This window comes from Ictidomys tridecemlineatus, chromosome 5, assembly GCF_052094955.1.
Source record: "Ictidomys tridecemlineatus isolate mIctTri1 chromosome 5, mIctTri1.hap1, whole genome shotgun sequence".
Lineage (NCBI taxonomy): Eukaryota > Metazoa > Chordata > Mammalia > Rodentia > Sciuridae > Ictidomys > Ictidomys tridecemlineatus.
The window spans coordinates 133,091,199-133,105,603 of NC_135481.1; the positions used below are offsets into that span (position 1 = coordinate 133,091,199).

The 14,405-nt window shown below is 34.0% G+C and overlaps 1 protein-coding gene across 8 annotated transcripts in view; it reads right to left on the minus strand.

Annotated features, from left to right (window-relative positions):
• Efl1 (elongation factor like GTPase 1) overlaps positions 1-14,405 on the minus strand; it is a 134,928-nt gene that overhangs the window by 18,477 nt on the left and 102,046 nt on the right. For all 8 annotated transcript variants that reach the window (XM_078051098.1, XM_005320201.5, XM_021722949.3 and 5 more), the window contains 2 exons: positions 10,476-10,623; positions 1,885-2,867 (listed from right to left, as the gene is read on the minus strand). In XM_078051098.1, the coding sequence (XP_077907224.1) occupies positions 1,885-2,867; positions 10,476-10,623 (1,131 nt within the window). The remainder of the gene's footprint in view (positions 1-1,884; positions 2,868-10,475; positions 10,624-14,405) is intronic.

The following is a 14,405-nucleotide window of genomic DNA, read 5'->3' on the forward strand; positions in this document are numbered from 1 at the left end:
CAGGCATGGTGATGCACATCTGTAATCCCAGCAACCTGGGAGGCTAAAGGAGGATTACATGTTTGAGGTCACCCTCAGCAACTTAAACCCTGTCTCAAAAGTTAAAAAAAAAATATGGCTCAGTGGTAAAACATCCCCGAGTTCAATTCCCAGTACAAAAAAAAGAGACACATGAAAAAGGAATCAATGTTAAGATTTAAATATTTCCTATCATTATTTTTTTTCCTTTACTATTGTTTTTGTTTATTATATATGTAATTTAAGAAAAATTGTATAGACTCAGATTACTGGCACATATATACAGAAGTTTATGAGACTATAATTTCTATAGCTTAGGCAATCCACAAAATTTGGATTCTGCTTTTTGGGGAATAGAGGAGGAAGATATAACAGCTTTAACAATAGAAATGGGGCTATCTGAACTTATGATGCAATTGCTAAACTCTTATGTGGGAGGTAACAGTGTGTCTGTTCTGTACTGACTGAATTATCTATAAGGTAGCTTCTTTCTTAAGAGGGATATTGATCAAATAAAACATATGTAAAGGACAGCAACTGGAATGGTGAAAAGGTTCACAAGTCATGAAAACAGCTGAAGAATCTTGAGTTTTCTCCTGGATGGAAAAGTAAAAAATCAACTCCCTTAAAATGAAGAAGAGAGTAGAATGGAGACAAACTGTACCCTGGTTAGAAACTAGTAGGAGATACACTTAATGCTCAATATAGGAAAGACATCCTCTAATCACCCAAATAGGGTGGTATGGCATCTGCCAGGGTCAGAAAGACTGGAGAAAAACACTTCTTTAAGAATTTGAAGGAATCAGGATTCCTTGATTTCAACTCTATTTCTGCCTTCTTAAAAATGCCCTTAATTAAAATGTAAAATAACGTCTGGGAATAGCCAAGATAGGTGTTCCTCAAACTAATCTATGGATTCCATGAGAGGCTGATAGGTATGTTGTACTCAAACTGGGTTGTGAAATATTGTATTGTACATCATATTTGGAGACTTGACTCATTTGCCTTAAGTAGTCTTGCAACTAGTTACTCAATCTATGTGTTTTGTTTAACCCAGCTGCTTCTGAAGTACTCCTATGGATGCTCAGTTTGTCTCATGGGAACCTTACTTTGATGCAAGCCTAAATTTCTTTTTTTTTTTGGCGGAGGGGGGCAGTGTTTAGATTTCTGTTTTCAGAAATTAATCGGCAAAAAAAGCTTGCTAAAAAGAAATTAACCATGCACTGACTCAAAGGACCAAGAGCTAGAGGAAACTAGTAATTTGGTCCATTCTTTCACCTTCCTTTCTTTTCTCTTCACCACTGAAAAAGTTCATGATCTCTAGAGAAAAAGAACTACTGTGTCCCAGGAACTGTTCTTCTGAGATCCCTAAGGCAGCTTATCCCAAAAATCAGAAATGGGTTTGACATAATGATTCACAGTGAAATAATAAAAAGAAAAGAAAATCTAATGATTTTCTTTTTCAGAAAGGACCCAGTATTCACAACAGCCTTTTAGTGTTATGAGGAGAAGAATGCTGCCATTTTTCTTTGATTCTTTTCAGAATGACTTTGGTTACCCATATTGATATGTTTGTTCACTATAAAAAAAAAATGCTGCATGTAAGAGCAGTTTAATCCTCATTTACCAGGCCTTTCATTATTAAAGGGAACAAAAGATCCTATTTGTAGCAAATGAAAAGATCTTAATAGTCACATATTCCCCTCCCTCAAGATTTTAATACTTAAGACCCCTGGCTTTCAAAAATCTCAATTTCTTAGTAAATTAGAAAATTATGTAGCTTCTAAATTCCTTTATAACTTAGGATCTAGAGGATTTCCCTGTTGATCAGGGAATCTCTCATGGTCTTTCCCTTTCCTTTCTTACCAAGAACATCACTGGTGGCCATGATGTCGCATGTGTACATAGCTGCCATCAAGCGCTGAGGTTTCACTTGCAGTGAGTAGCGACATGCTTCTTTCATGGTGGCAATTAGCTGTCCTGAGAAAGGTCCATAGCAGTCAGTGATTGAAGAGTCTCCTTTCGGGGAAGTCCTCTTCTCAAAAGGCTCTAAGCAGACACCTTGTACCTCTTGGTTTTCCTCTCCACTAGGATGAATCTTATCTTCTTCCTGTCTCTCTCCTAGCAGATCAATTTGTTCTTGATTTTGCTTATCACTTGCTCCTTGTTCCTCAAATTTACTTAGGTCCCATTTTTCCAGAACAAAACAGACACCCATGAGGGGCTCCTCACACATGGGGCCAGAGAGGGTTGCTAACTGAAAACCACTCACAATGCTATTGCCCAAATCTCGGTATCTACTGGCTTCTTTTGAAGATCTGCCAGTTGGGCCTATCCATACAGAGTTCTGAAAATCTTCACTTTTATTAACTAGTATGTTAGGCCCACATTTTCTTGGGCCAAATGACCAGATTTGATCAACAGTATTCCTCCATTTTCTCCCTGTTAAATGTTGCTCTAGTTTTCCTTTGAATTCCCAAATTTTCTCTTGGGTCTTCTGATGAATCATCTGAGTATTTTTGCCCTCATTCAAAGAGGATGTCAACAGCTCCATGGAACGAATCAAATCACTATTTTCTTCCAGAATCTGAGTGACTTCTTCTGGAAGGGGCACAGCTCGAACACTGAGGGTGGCAAGTTTATTGGGAGTTGTCATAGTGATTAACCCATCAGAGTCAACTTGGATTCCTTCAGGGATTTTGCTTTGATCTTCTTTTGTTTGGTGTATGACTGCAACTTTTTGTTGTTTGCCTATTTCTTCATTGACCATGTCAACTTTGGGGGGTTTTGTGATTGTTTCTCTGAATGGAATAATGGGTTCTGATACACTGATATGAATCTTTGCAAACCTACAAATTCAAGAGAGGATAACATAAGTTTATAATAAAAATGGCATCAAAGCTTCATATTATGCAATGAAAATTGTGCAAACAAAACAGAAACATAAAATTTATTTTACTGCAAAGGATCTGTAATTTACATTATATCACAATTCAAAAACTACTTTTATGTCAGATTGAAAAGACTACCTCTAATGGGAACATACCTTCAAGGGAGTTCTTCACTTGTAATGGAATTTCACTGCTTTGTTCATTCTTGAGAAAAATAAATCATCTATTTAGATAGGTATGTTTGAGTGGAAAATATGTTTTAATAGCATTTGATATATAGTCTTTAAAACAAAATCTGCCAATCTGAGAGTCAGAAGAATAAAAGCCCAATGATTATAGTTCTAAAGAAAGAGAATCAGAGACTTTCAGGATCACTAGTCAAATCCTTATGACAGATTTTGCTTTGATAATTAGGCTCAGAGTAAGGCCAGCATGACACAGGAATATGTCAAGAGCAAGACTTTCCAAATGATCAGAAATGGTGAAAATTTTCTATCTTCATTGTGATTTCTGAATACTTCAGATGTGGCTAGTAAAACTGAGGAAAGGAATGCTTTATTTAAATAGTCATACATAGGTACTAAGCATGTGAAACACAGTGTGACTGAAGAACTGGAAATTAAATTTTATGACTTCAACTTTATTTTAAATAGCTTTGCATTGATAGTGACTACTGTATAGCACGGGTCTTGAGCCCCACAATAGCACCAAGTTCAGAAAGTCTTTTTCCTCACATGATGTCAAGTTTAGTTTCATGCTGGCTTTTTTTTTTTTTTTCCAAGTGAACTATAAATCCACACAAGGCAGAGTCTAGAAACTGACATGGTTTGATTCTGATTACAATGAAAACCAGAAGTCTTTTTCTCTTATTTCTGCCAGTTAATACACTAAAGTTTTGGTCTGAGTACATCTGCTATTAGAAATGTGGGTGGAAACATGTATAAATGTATGTGTATGCATGTACACATATACATTAATATGGGCTTCTAGGATCTTGAAGAACTACTTTTCCCTGGGAAATATTATTCAATAAGGAGACTTAACATTGAGAATTTCTGACATGCTTACATTTGATTCTAGATTTCTTTCTGCCTTCTATATTTTGTAGTTGTGGGGTAGGTACCTAATACATTCGATTTTATGTCTTTGAATAAATCTGAAAACTCAATAAATGAATGGTTTTCTGAAAATAATGATATCCAAATTTATTTCAGAACATAGAACCTGAAATAGACAACAACAAATGAAAGAAAATAAAAATGTGAAAAACAGGTTATTTCCAATAGAAAGATTTGGCCACTAAGTTTTTTCACTTTCAAGGATTAACTCATTTCAATGCTACAGATATTGCTGCAGAATTCACAAGGTGAATTCTTATTTTGTAAATGGGAAAATCATAAGATAGAGGAGGCATCTTCCTCAACTGGCTAGTAAATGGAGAAGCTAGGATCCAAATCTAATTCTGACTTCATAATCCATACTCAGCCATTGTGTGAATGTCTACCTGACACTGTACTAATTTAAAAGAATTTTGATATTCAAACTTGACACCTTACATAGACAAAACTATAGTTAAATCTTACCAAAGAATTTGAATATAGATGCCAAGATAAAATAACAAATGAAAAATAAAAAATAGGTGTATGTATATTTTTTTAAAAATTAATTTTTCTTTGGTACTGGGAATTAAAATCAGGGGTATTCTACCACTGAGCTACATCCTCAGTCTATTATTATTATTATTATTTTAAATTTTAAGACAGTCTAACTAAGTTGCTTAGGGCCTCGCTAAGTTGCCAAACTTGCTATCCTCCTGTCTCAGTTTTCCTAGTTGCTGGGATTATAGGTATGTGCCACCAGACGAATTCTATTTTGGACCATTGCTTGCTATGTAGGAGGTGTTATGTTAAGTGTTGCACATGCATTACTTCTTTAGGAGGTCCTAATACTATCCTTATTTTATAAAGGGGAAAATCATAAGATAGAGGAGGCATCTTCTTCAACTGGCTAGTAAATGGAGAAGCTAGGATCCAAATCTAATTCTGACTTCATAATCCACACTCAGCCATTGTGTTCTACTGAAAAACTGAATTAAACAGCATATTAAAAAATTTGCAACAAAGTAATTTTTTATCATAAGATATATAAAAATTAATTCCTACTAGATCCTTTAATACCACATTAAAATGTCAAATTAAGCAATTTATGTAATCATCTTTGAAAAATGCCAAATCAGCATTCAATAAAATTCAATACCTATTCTTTTTTTTTTTATCATTGAGGTAATGATTTATCGATGAATAGAAACTGGAACAGAATTCTGAATAGAAACAGGAACAGAATTCACTCAATACCTATTCTTGACTTAAAAAAAAAAACACTTGGAAATCTTAGAAAAGGGGAAAGTTTTAAAATTATCATTATTTACAGAATATATTAGTATACTTAGCACATTCAAGAAAACCAACAGCAAAGCTTTAAAGTTTGAGAGTTAAATATATCTATGACATTGTCCTCTTGTATTATAAAGTCAGAAAAACTAAGAGCCACTTAAGTCCTTCAAATTTCTGAGGTTCCAAGATGTCTTCTAAAGTAATCACTTACATGATTAACACCCGGAAGTGTGGGCCTGGTTCAGGAGCAGAGGGTCTTTAAATCCCAGCAAAGCAAAGCCTATCATCACTTCAAAATAAGTGAAGGAGATTTAGACTCCATCATGAAAACTTCCTGTGGCTTCCTGTCCTACCTGCTCATTAATACCTTGAGATCTGATGCTAAGGGCTCTGACAGTTTCTCTGGTCTGGAGATGACAGGTGGTATTCGCAGTCTCCCACTGCTGGACGTAAACCATTCCTAAAAATCTGTATGGAAGCTGTAAAAAGAAGCTAAAAGGCAGGCTCTGTCCCATGACAAATAAAAAAATAATAATTCTAGAATTTTATACATGTTACTAATATAACTGAGAATTTAGTAGCCATGTAGAATGGTCCAAAAACCAAAAATCTACTGACCTAAGATCACTTGTCTCAAAGTGAACATACATGTAAACTATGATCCATATAAAAAATACGGAACATATCTAGTTCTCAGAAGTACCACTCCCTCCCAGTGCCTTTGCCTAATCCCATAAAGGTCACTACTATCTTAAATTTTATTGGTATCTTCTGCCCTTTTTCTTGTTTTTATCACCTAAACATGAAACTCCTATATGATACAGCTACTGCTTTCTGAACTTTACACAAATAAAAATCAATATTTTTTGTAATTATCTTTTTTGGGTCAATATTATATCATGAGATTCATCCATGTCTTATGCAGCTATAATCTTCTTTCTGAGATTATTCTATAAAATTCCATTGTATGACTCTAGCAAAATTTATTTATTTATTTATTTACTTATCATTTGAGTTGTTTCCAACTTTTGGATGTTAAAAATCTTATTGCTATGAGTACTTTTACTGACGTGCATTTGCCCAGCTTTGTGTGTGCATGTATACAGAATAGATATGGGAGATCTGCCCAGCCATACAACTTTAGCAGATCATACCAAACCATATTCCAACATACTATATCAACTCTCACCCACACTAGTAGCATAGGTGAATTTTCATTGCTCCTCATCTTTGCCATTGCTTGATAATGTGACTTAAAAATTCCACTCTCTCTGTGAGTATACATATGCATCTCATTTTGATTTTCATCTATTATGAATAAGTCTAATAACCTTTTCTTATGTTTATTAGCCATTAGATCTCCTTGAAGTACTTATGCAAGTCTTAACTATTTTCAAGTGGTTTGCAGCTTATCTAATTTTATTTGTAGAAATTCTTTATGAAGGACACATGTCCCTTAGTTTGTTATGGGTATCACAAAGGTCTTCTCTGACCTTTGGCTTGTCTTCTTATTCTCTTCATAGGGTTTGTTGATGATCAAATCTTTACTTGACCATTAGTCTTTTAATATTGGATTTAAGAAGCTTTTCCTACCCTGAGGTCTTGAAGATACTGTTTCATAGTATCTTGTAGACACTGGCAAAGTTTTGATTTTCACATTTTAATTTATAATCGGCCTGAAATAAATTTCTGAGGATGGCATGAAGTTTCATTTTTTTCTATACAGTACACTGCTATATGTAAGCCATTCCTAAAAATGTGTGTGGAAGCTGTAAAAAGAAGCTTATCCAAGTTGCCAGCATCGTTTATTGAAAAATCTGTCCTTTTCTCATTGTTCTGCAATGCCACCCAGTTCCAGATTCTCTATTATAAAGTCCATTGATCTATTTGTTTATTCCTGTGTCAATCTAATGTAGTCTTAATTACTGTAACTTTAAAACAAGACTTTATTTCCAGTACACCAAGAGCTCCCACTTTGTTCTACTACTTTCAAGGTGTTTTGGTTATTTTGGGCCCTTTGCATTTCCATTGAAATTTTACAATCAACAAACATACATAAACATAAACTCACTGGAATCCACCAGGATTACTTTGAATCTATAATCAGTTTGGGGAGGATGGACTTCATTATATTGCTGAATTTTCAAGCCACGAAGATGGCATGTACTCCTTTTATGTGTATGTATATGTGTGTGTTTTGCATACAGGATTTATAAATGAGTAAATTTTATTCCTAAAATTTTATATTTTTGTTGTGACTATAAGTGGTAATATTAAAATAGTTTTCATTTTCTGCATATATCTAGAACATAGAAATAAAATAGATTTTTCATATTAAACTTTAATTCTGCAACCATGTTAAATTTATTACTAATCTTAATAATGTCTATAAATTCTTTTGGATTTTTAATCCATATCATCTGCAAATGACAGTTTTTAGTTTTCCCTGTTCAATTTTCAATATCTTAAAATTTTTATTCTTTTCTTTAATGCTGCCCCAAACCTCCAGAAAACTGTTAAATAGAATCCATAATAGTAGGTCCTTTGCTTATTACTAATTGCAAAGGACAGCTTTCAAAAATCTCATAAGTAAGTATATGTTTGTTAGGATTATTCTGAAGACAACTGGTATTAGTTTAAGCAAGTTCTATTTTATTCCTGGTATGCTAAGATTTGATCATGCATGAGGTGATCTCACTCATTTTTTTTTCTGTTAATTTGATGAATTTACATTGACTGAAATATTTAATGTTATTCAAACTTTAATTTCTTTGATAGTTACAGGACTATAATTTTCTATTTCTTCTTGGTAGGATTTTTCTAGGAATTTGTTCATTTCCTTTAAATTTACTGGCATGAGACAGCTAATGACATTCTCTTATGTTTCTTTGCCCAGGACAAAGTATCTAGTACCCAATCACTAAGGTGCCTTCAACTTCCACATGACAATGGGTATTAAAAGATGCAACGTCAACACCACTTGATGCGGCTTTCCTTGAGTTCAAAGACAATACTTCCTGTGTCATATACATAAAACACAACCTGCATTTCCCCCAGTGGGTCTGTCCATCATCCCCTCGCTTACCTGCACTTGCTCTAGCTGACTTCTCTGCTGACACTCATGTATGCGGGACAGGAATATTTCTCTCTCCTTGGTTACCTCTCTGAGTTCTGACAGGTAACACTGAGTTTGAGGTCATTCTTTCATCATATGAAGCCACAATGCAAAAGAAACTTTTGTTTGGGATGGCAGGTGGGAGGCAGCAATTTCAGAAATTGAAATTTTAGGGAAAGCACATAAGGAATAGTTCACAATTTGTGTGGTGTCTTGTTAGAGCAGAAGATACTTTTTACAAAAGCAGAAATGTTATTGCTTTTATTGTTCCCAGTCAATGTAACTCTAAATTATTTTTAGATATTTGGATATGAATACTTTTTAGAAGGATTGCATAGATTGGTTTTTGGCCTTTATATTTATTTAAAATATTTTAATACCATGTTCAGGGCACATTTCTAGAAAATGAATTTCTCTTACTTTTCCTCTCCCAAGATTAAAAAGTATCCACAGTTAAAATCATGAAATAAAAATGAAAAAAGACTGTGAAAACAAAGATATAAATATGTAACTCTTTTAAAATCAGTTTTGGGCATAAGGGTGGAGATATTACTTAAAAATCTAATTCTAAAAACCAAAAAGCATGATTTTTAAAAAGGAGTTTGTAACCTGAGAAATGAAGTTATTTAATGTGGACTTTAATTTGGAGTAGAATAAAAAAAGGAAAAATAATTTAGCTTAAAGACACAAACAAAAAAAATATTTCAAAGGCTTCTTAAAACCCTCTAAGAAGTTATTATTTAAACTACAATATGCCTTTTGATTTACCTAATTAATATTATTCTCCAATGAACATTAAAACATTTAGAAAATCCAAGAAAATGGTGATGAAAGTGAAAGAGAAAGATTTACATTCTGATTTTGTAGAAAATATGGCTATAAAAACATTAAAAACAAGAAAAAGCCTACAACAACACCATTTTAAACTGAAGAATAGACATGACAACATTCCCTGGTAAGAGATCCCACAAAATCCCACAGGGATGATGCCACACAGGAGCTGCCTCAGTCTATCATGATTATTAGTTATTGTCATACCACGACTATAAGACTGATTTTAAGGATTAAGTGAGATAAACAGCACTCTACATAGCGCAGTGACTGCTACATAATATTTAGTATATGATCATATTGATTATTAATAAATAGTTACAATTATTATAGTTTCAGAATTTTTTTAAAGTAACAAGGGTAATTACAGGACAATTCTCCATTTTTTCACTAGCATAGCACAGAAATATATATTAATAATGAACATCTTTTCTCTTCCAGGTTGGTAAAGTTTTCAAAAGATGATATAATAAGCAAGGTTGGCAAAAGTATGACCAAAGAACACTTTCAAATGGTATCACTATTCTAGTGTAGACTTTTTGAGCAAGTAATAATACCTCCAGGGGTTTATCTTAACCCAATAATCAGAGCTGTGTCTACAGAGAGCTGTGTATATTGAATATGCATAAAGCTAAGTGTAGATTTATGAACTCAAATGCAATGATGGTTATTTCTGCATGACAATCAAATGATTTTTCTTATTCTTTGGCATTTTCCTTACTGCTGAGATAAACACACATTATCAATGGAACAGAGAGGACAAATATTATTGTATTACAAAGAGTGATTTGGTGTGCTCATTTAACATGCTTCATCTATCACCTTCAGAGAGAAATATCAAGACTTCCAGAAGTATACACTGTAGAGACCACAGCAAGAAGAAAAGAAGTATGCCCTAATCTCAGCTTACATTCAAAACAATTAAATTTTGTTTTGTTGCCCTGATAGTCTCTGCATGTGTACGTACGCTTACAGTAAAATATGCACACATATATATGAAAATATTGATTCAAGCAGAAAATGCAAAATTATTCAAGTATAGGCAGTAAATGCCATTTTTCAGTTATTAAGAATTAAATTTATGATACAATAGCAGTTCATGTCTGAGTGGTAGGCCTTTTTCTCCAGAAATAAGCCATAGTCTAGTTTGATCAGTTTTAAGGGACACCAAAACATCCCATTGATTGTAGAGCTATCATTTCTCCATCTCTAACATTTTCATCTAACCTTTCTTTTAAGTCATCCAAGCATCTTTGAAGGTGGACCTCCCCCGCTGTGATTAAAACGTGTTCTCCAGTTTCCTGAATTAAAATCTGGACACAGGGATCAGCCTGGTTTAGCAGCTTCATTCCTTTCACAAGCTGAGGCATTTCACCTAGGTTAATAAAACAAAATACTGATTAAATGATATAAGGATTAATGCCATTTAAAGTGATAGCCACAGTCACTGACAAGAAAATTATAATGAAACCCTTAGAGGAACACTTAACTTTTCTTCTAAATACTGTAGTGATGTGAAAAAAAAACTACCTTCTACTAATTTATATGTATAGACAGTTAACATGAGACACTCACAAGCTTATCATTAAAACTCCAAAACTGACCAATACCACTTCTTCAGATACTCAGCAGATATAAACTATTATTTTGCTTGTAAATTCAACTCAATATTATTGTAAAAGTACACATTATACACTTAGAAATGTAACAATACTTTCTCAAATAGTACATATAAAATAAACAAATAAACAAAAGAAGTATTTAATACATTCAAGAAACTTTACCAGAGCTTCATATTAAAAATAACTACTTGTGAAACCATTAGGCAGAAATGTCGGTTTTAGGTATTCTACCTGGCTATTTTACTAAGGAACTACTGGAACTCTTGCCCTCATTTCTGCTTGTGTGTTTGGTGTACTACTGCTGCTTCCCTACAGTTCAGGGAGCTGAGATTTCAGATGGGGACTGTTGTATACATCTTGAATTCAGTTTCTTTCTCACTCTTTTCATATATGTAGCTGTTACTCTTCACTCAAGGTAGGCCAGAGGAAGTCTCTTGCTGCTGCTTTGACTTTTAGGGCACTTTTATATAGCACTGTTTCAATTCTACATTTGACCAAAATACTTAACAATTCTTCAATGCATGGTTTTCAATGTGTGAAACATGTAAAACCTTAAGAACTTTCTGTAAGACTGTGGTTTTCAATATGCCTCACAAAAGTTTTATTAATTTGGGGGCAGGAAGAGAATATCAGAACTTCTACACATTTTTATTTTTGAAATAAAGTTCTTCTAATAATAACTAACACTGTATAGCACTAATAATGTCTTGGCAAACACTTTACCAATATGATTAACTCTGAGGCAAGTAAGATTAAATGGTTTCATTTTGTAGGTGAGGAAACAAGTGTGAATTTAAGAAATTTGTGCTCAAAGTCAAGAACAACCAAATGGTAGAACTTGGTTCTAAAGCCAGTTAGCCAGCTACAGAGTCTGGGCTCTATAGATGGCTGTCAGAATTCCAAAGGTCAGATTACATGAGCCATGTCTGGGATGCATGCATCCTGAAGGATCCTGCATATAGGATCAAAAAAGTCATCGTTGTGTGTTCCTCTTAAGCACAATGCAGTTTTCCTTTGCTTAATTTTTTTTTGGGGGTGGTGGTGCTGGAGATTGAACCCAGAGTCTTATGCATGCTAGGCAAGTGCTCTGCCACAGCTAGCCCTTTTTTGCTTAATTAAGTAGACATACAAATATTAGCTTAACCTTCAAAGAAGTTGAAACGTGGCTTAAAAAGATTCCTAGAAAGAGACTACTGGCAATATTAATAACCCAAGTACAATAGAACAACAATAATAATTAAGGCTAAGCTTTCTTTCAGCTATCAGTCAATCACAATACATACATACAAATGCACATGTGTGAGTGCACATGCACAAACCCCTGTCTCTTTAAGGTAAAGATAATAGTTTAACAGTGAGTGAAAAAATATATTTTTAATGATATTTGAAGCAAGGAGACACATTTTCAAATTAGACATTGGAAAATGTTTCCATTGATCGTCATTCTGTAACACAAAATAACAAACATTTCATGTATAAACCTCTTAAAATTGGAAGGTATGGGGTTGGGGTTGTGGCTCAGAGGTAGAGTCCTTGCCTACCATGCATGAGGCACTGGGTTCAATTCTCAGCACCACATAAAAATTAAAAAATAAAGATATTGTTATAACTAAAAATAAATATTTGGAAGGTGATTTTTCTACCTTGTTTAAAAAATTTTTCAAACGAATAGCTCATTAAAGACATAAAAATCAAAGCCTCCTACTTACTGACATTAGGAAAAGTAGAAAATTTCAACAGAAGCTTTGTATAAATGGTAAATGGCATTCTGAAACAATACCACAATTTAGTAAAAACAGCTGAGGGTCTATTTCTTCCATTAGGACACTATAACTTTGTGAGGTATCTTTTCCAATGATGATAACCATTAAAACCAAGTGTTTTAACAAAGGGAACTTAGAAACAGATCTCTGAATAGCCATATTACAGAATGTTAAGGCAAGATTTTTACAAAAAATAAAGCATATAGTAACCAGCCTTCAAGATGGCTCTAATTTCCCTGGCCTCTTCCTGATATTCAGGATCCTATATAGTTCTCTCCAACAGTGATTCAGGACTGGTTTGCATGACCAACAGAATTCTGTGCAAGTAATGATGGGATTCAAAGGTGAATTCTGCACTACTGGCTAAAGCCAGTCACCAAGCTATACTATGGCACTAAAGCAGCCCTGTGAAGGGGGCCCCTGGGGAGAGGAGGTCCGAGCCAACAGTTACTTGGAAATATAGTTACACCTTCAGATGGCTGTAGCCCAAGGTGACTACAACCGTTTGAGCGACTCAAAACTGAACTGTTTCCAAATTCCTGACTAAAGAACTAAGAAAAATGAATGACTGGTGTTCTTTCAGGTCACTAAATTTTGGAATAATGTGTTATCCAGTATTAGATGACTAATGTGATTACACATCACAATCACAAATAAGTGATATATACGCCCAATGCATGTGGGTATGTATATTTATATAGTATGTATCCAACAAAAACAAATAAAATTAGGATTATTTCATTTTAACTTCAACTTTTAAATAATTTCTATTTCTTGTGTCTTATAATTTATATGAAACACTAGCACAAAAACTTATGTACCTATATAAAACACAGGTATATAAAGTTCTCTTTCTCTTTTTAAAACTGCTATGGATAAAGAGTGAAAGATTTCTGGAAGCCAGTGACACTGATCTTAGATAAACAAGATTTCTTGAATTCCTCTTAAAGGTAAAGATTCAGAATTGTCTCTGAGGTAGAGTTTGAATCTGAACTTCACCATTTAATATCTGTATGATCTTAGACAAGTTAATTAACTTCTTTATGCCTCAGTTTCGCTCATGTGAGGATGAAGATAAAAACAGCATCTTAAATGCATTGGGCTGTTGAGAGGATTAAATGAGATACAAAAACCTCAGTATAGAGTGTGGCATAAATCAAGGATCAATGGTGATGATAAAAATCATAATGTCTTTGGAACCCTGGTGGCTCTCTGTGTTGAGTTTTGAGTAGACCCTGGGCATGAAGCACAGACTGGCCATCATGGCCCAGAATTCGGGAAAAAGAAAAGTAGAAAAACAAATGCTTATAATTTGCTTCTCCCTGAAAGAAGAGTAAAAAGCTAAGACCTGGATTAGTCCGCCTAGTTTCTCATGATGAAAAAGAAGAAAGGCTCTGGGGATACATGTTCTATTCAAGTTGAATAACAATGGCTTCATCAAGGGCTCCTCAGGGGCAGTATTATTAGGGAGTCTTGCTACAGGATGTAACATTTCAATAATCATTAGACATAGAAACCATGGAAAAAGGAGCAATTGCCCTGAAGTAAAGATGAATATACGATTCTAGGCAAAGAGAAAACAGAAAATAAAAAATCCTCTGAGGATTGAGGATAGCACTAAGAAAAGTTTTCTGATATTCTTAATGTAGACTAAGATGTTGACATTATAGAAACACCAAGACAGGTTGGTGAGTACAAAATTCAAACAATGAAATATGTAAATTGGGTACTTCAGTTACACAATCAAGATATGCTCGTAAATCCAGCAAAAG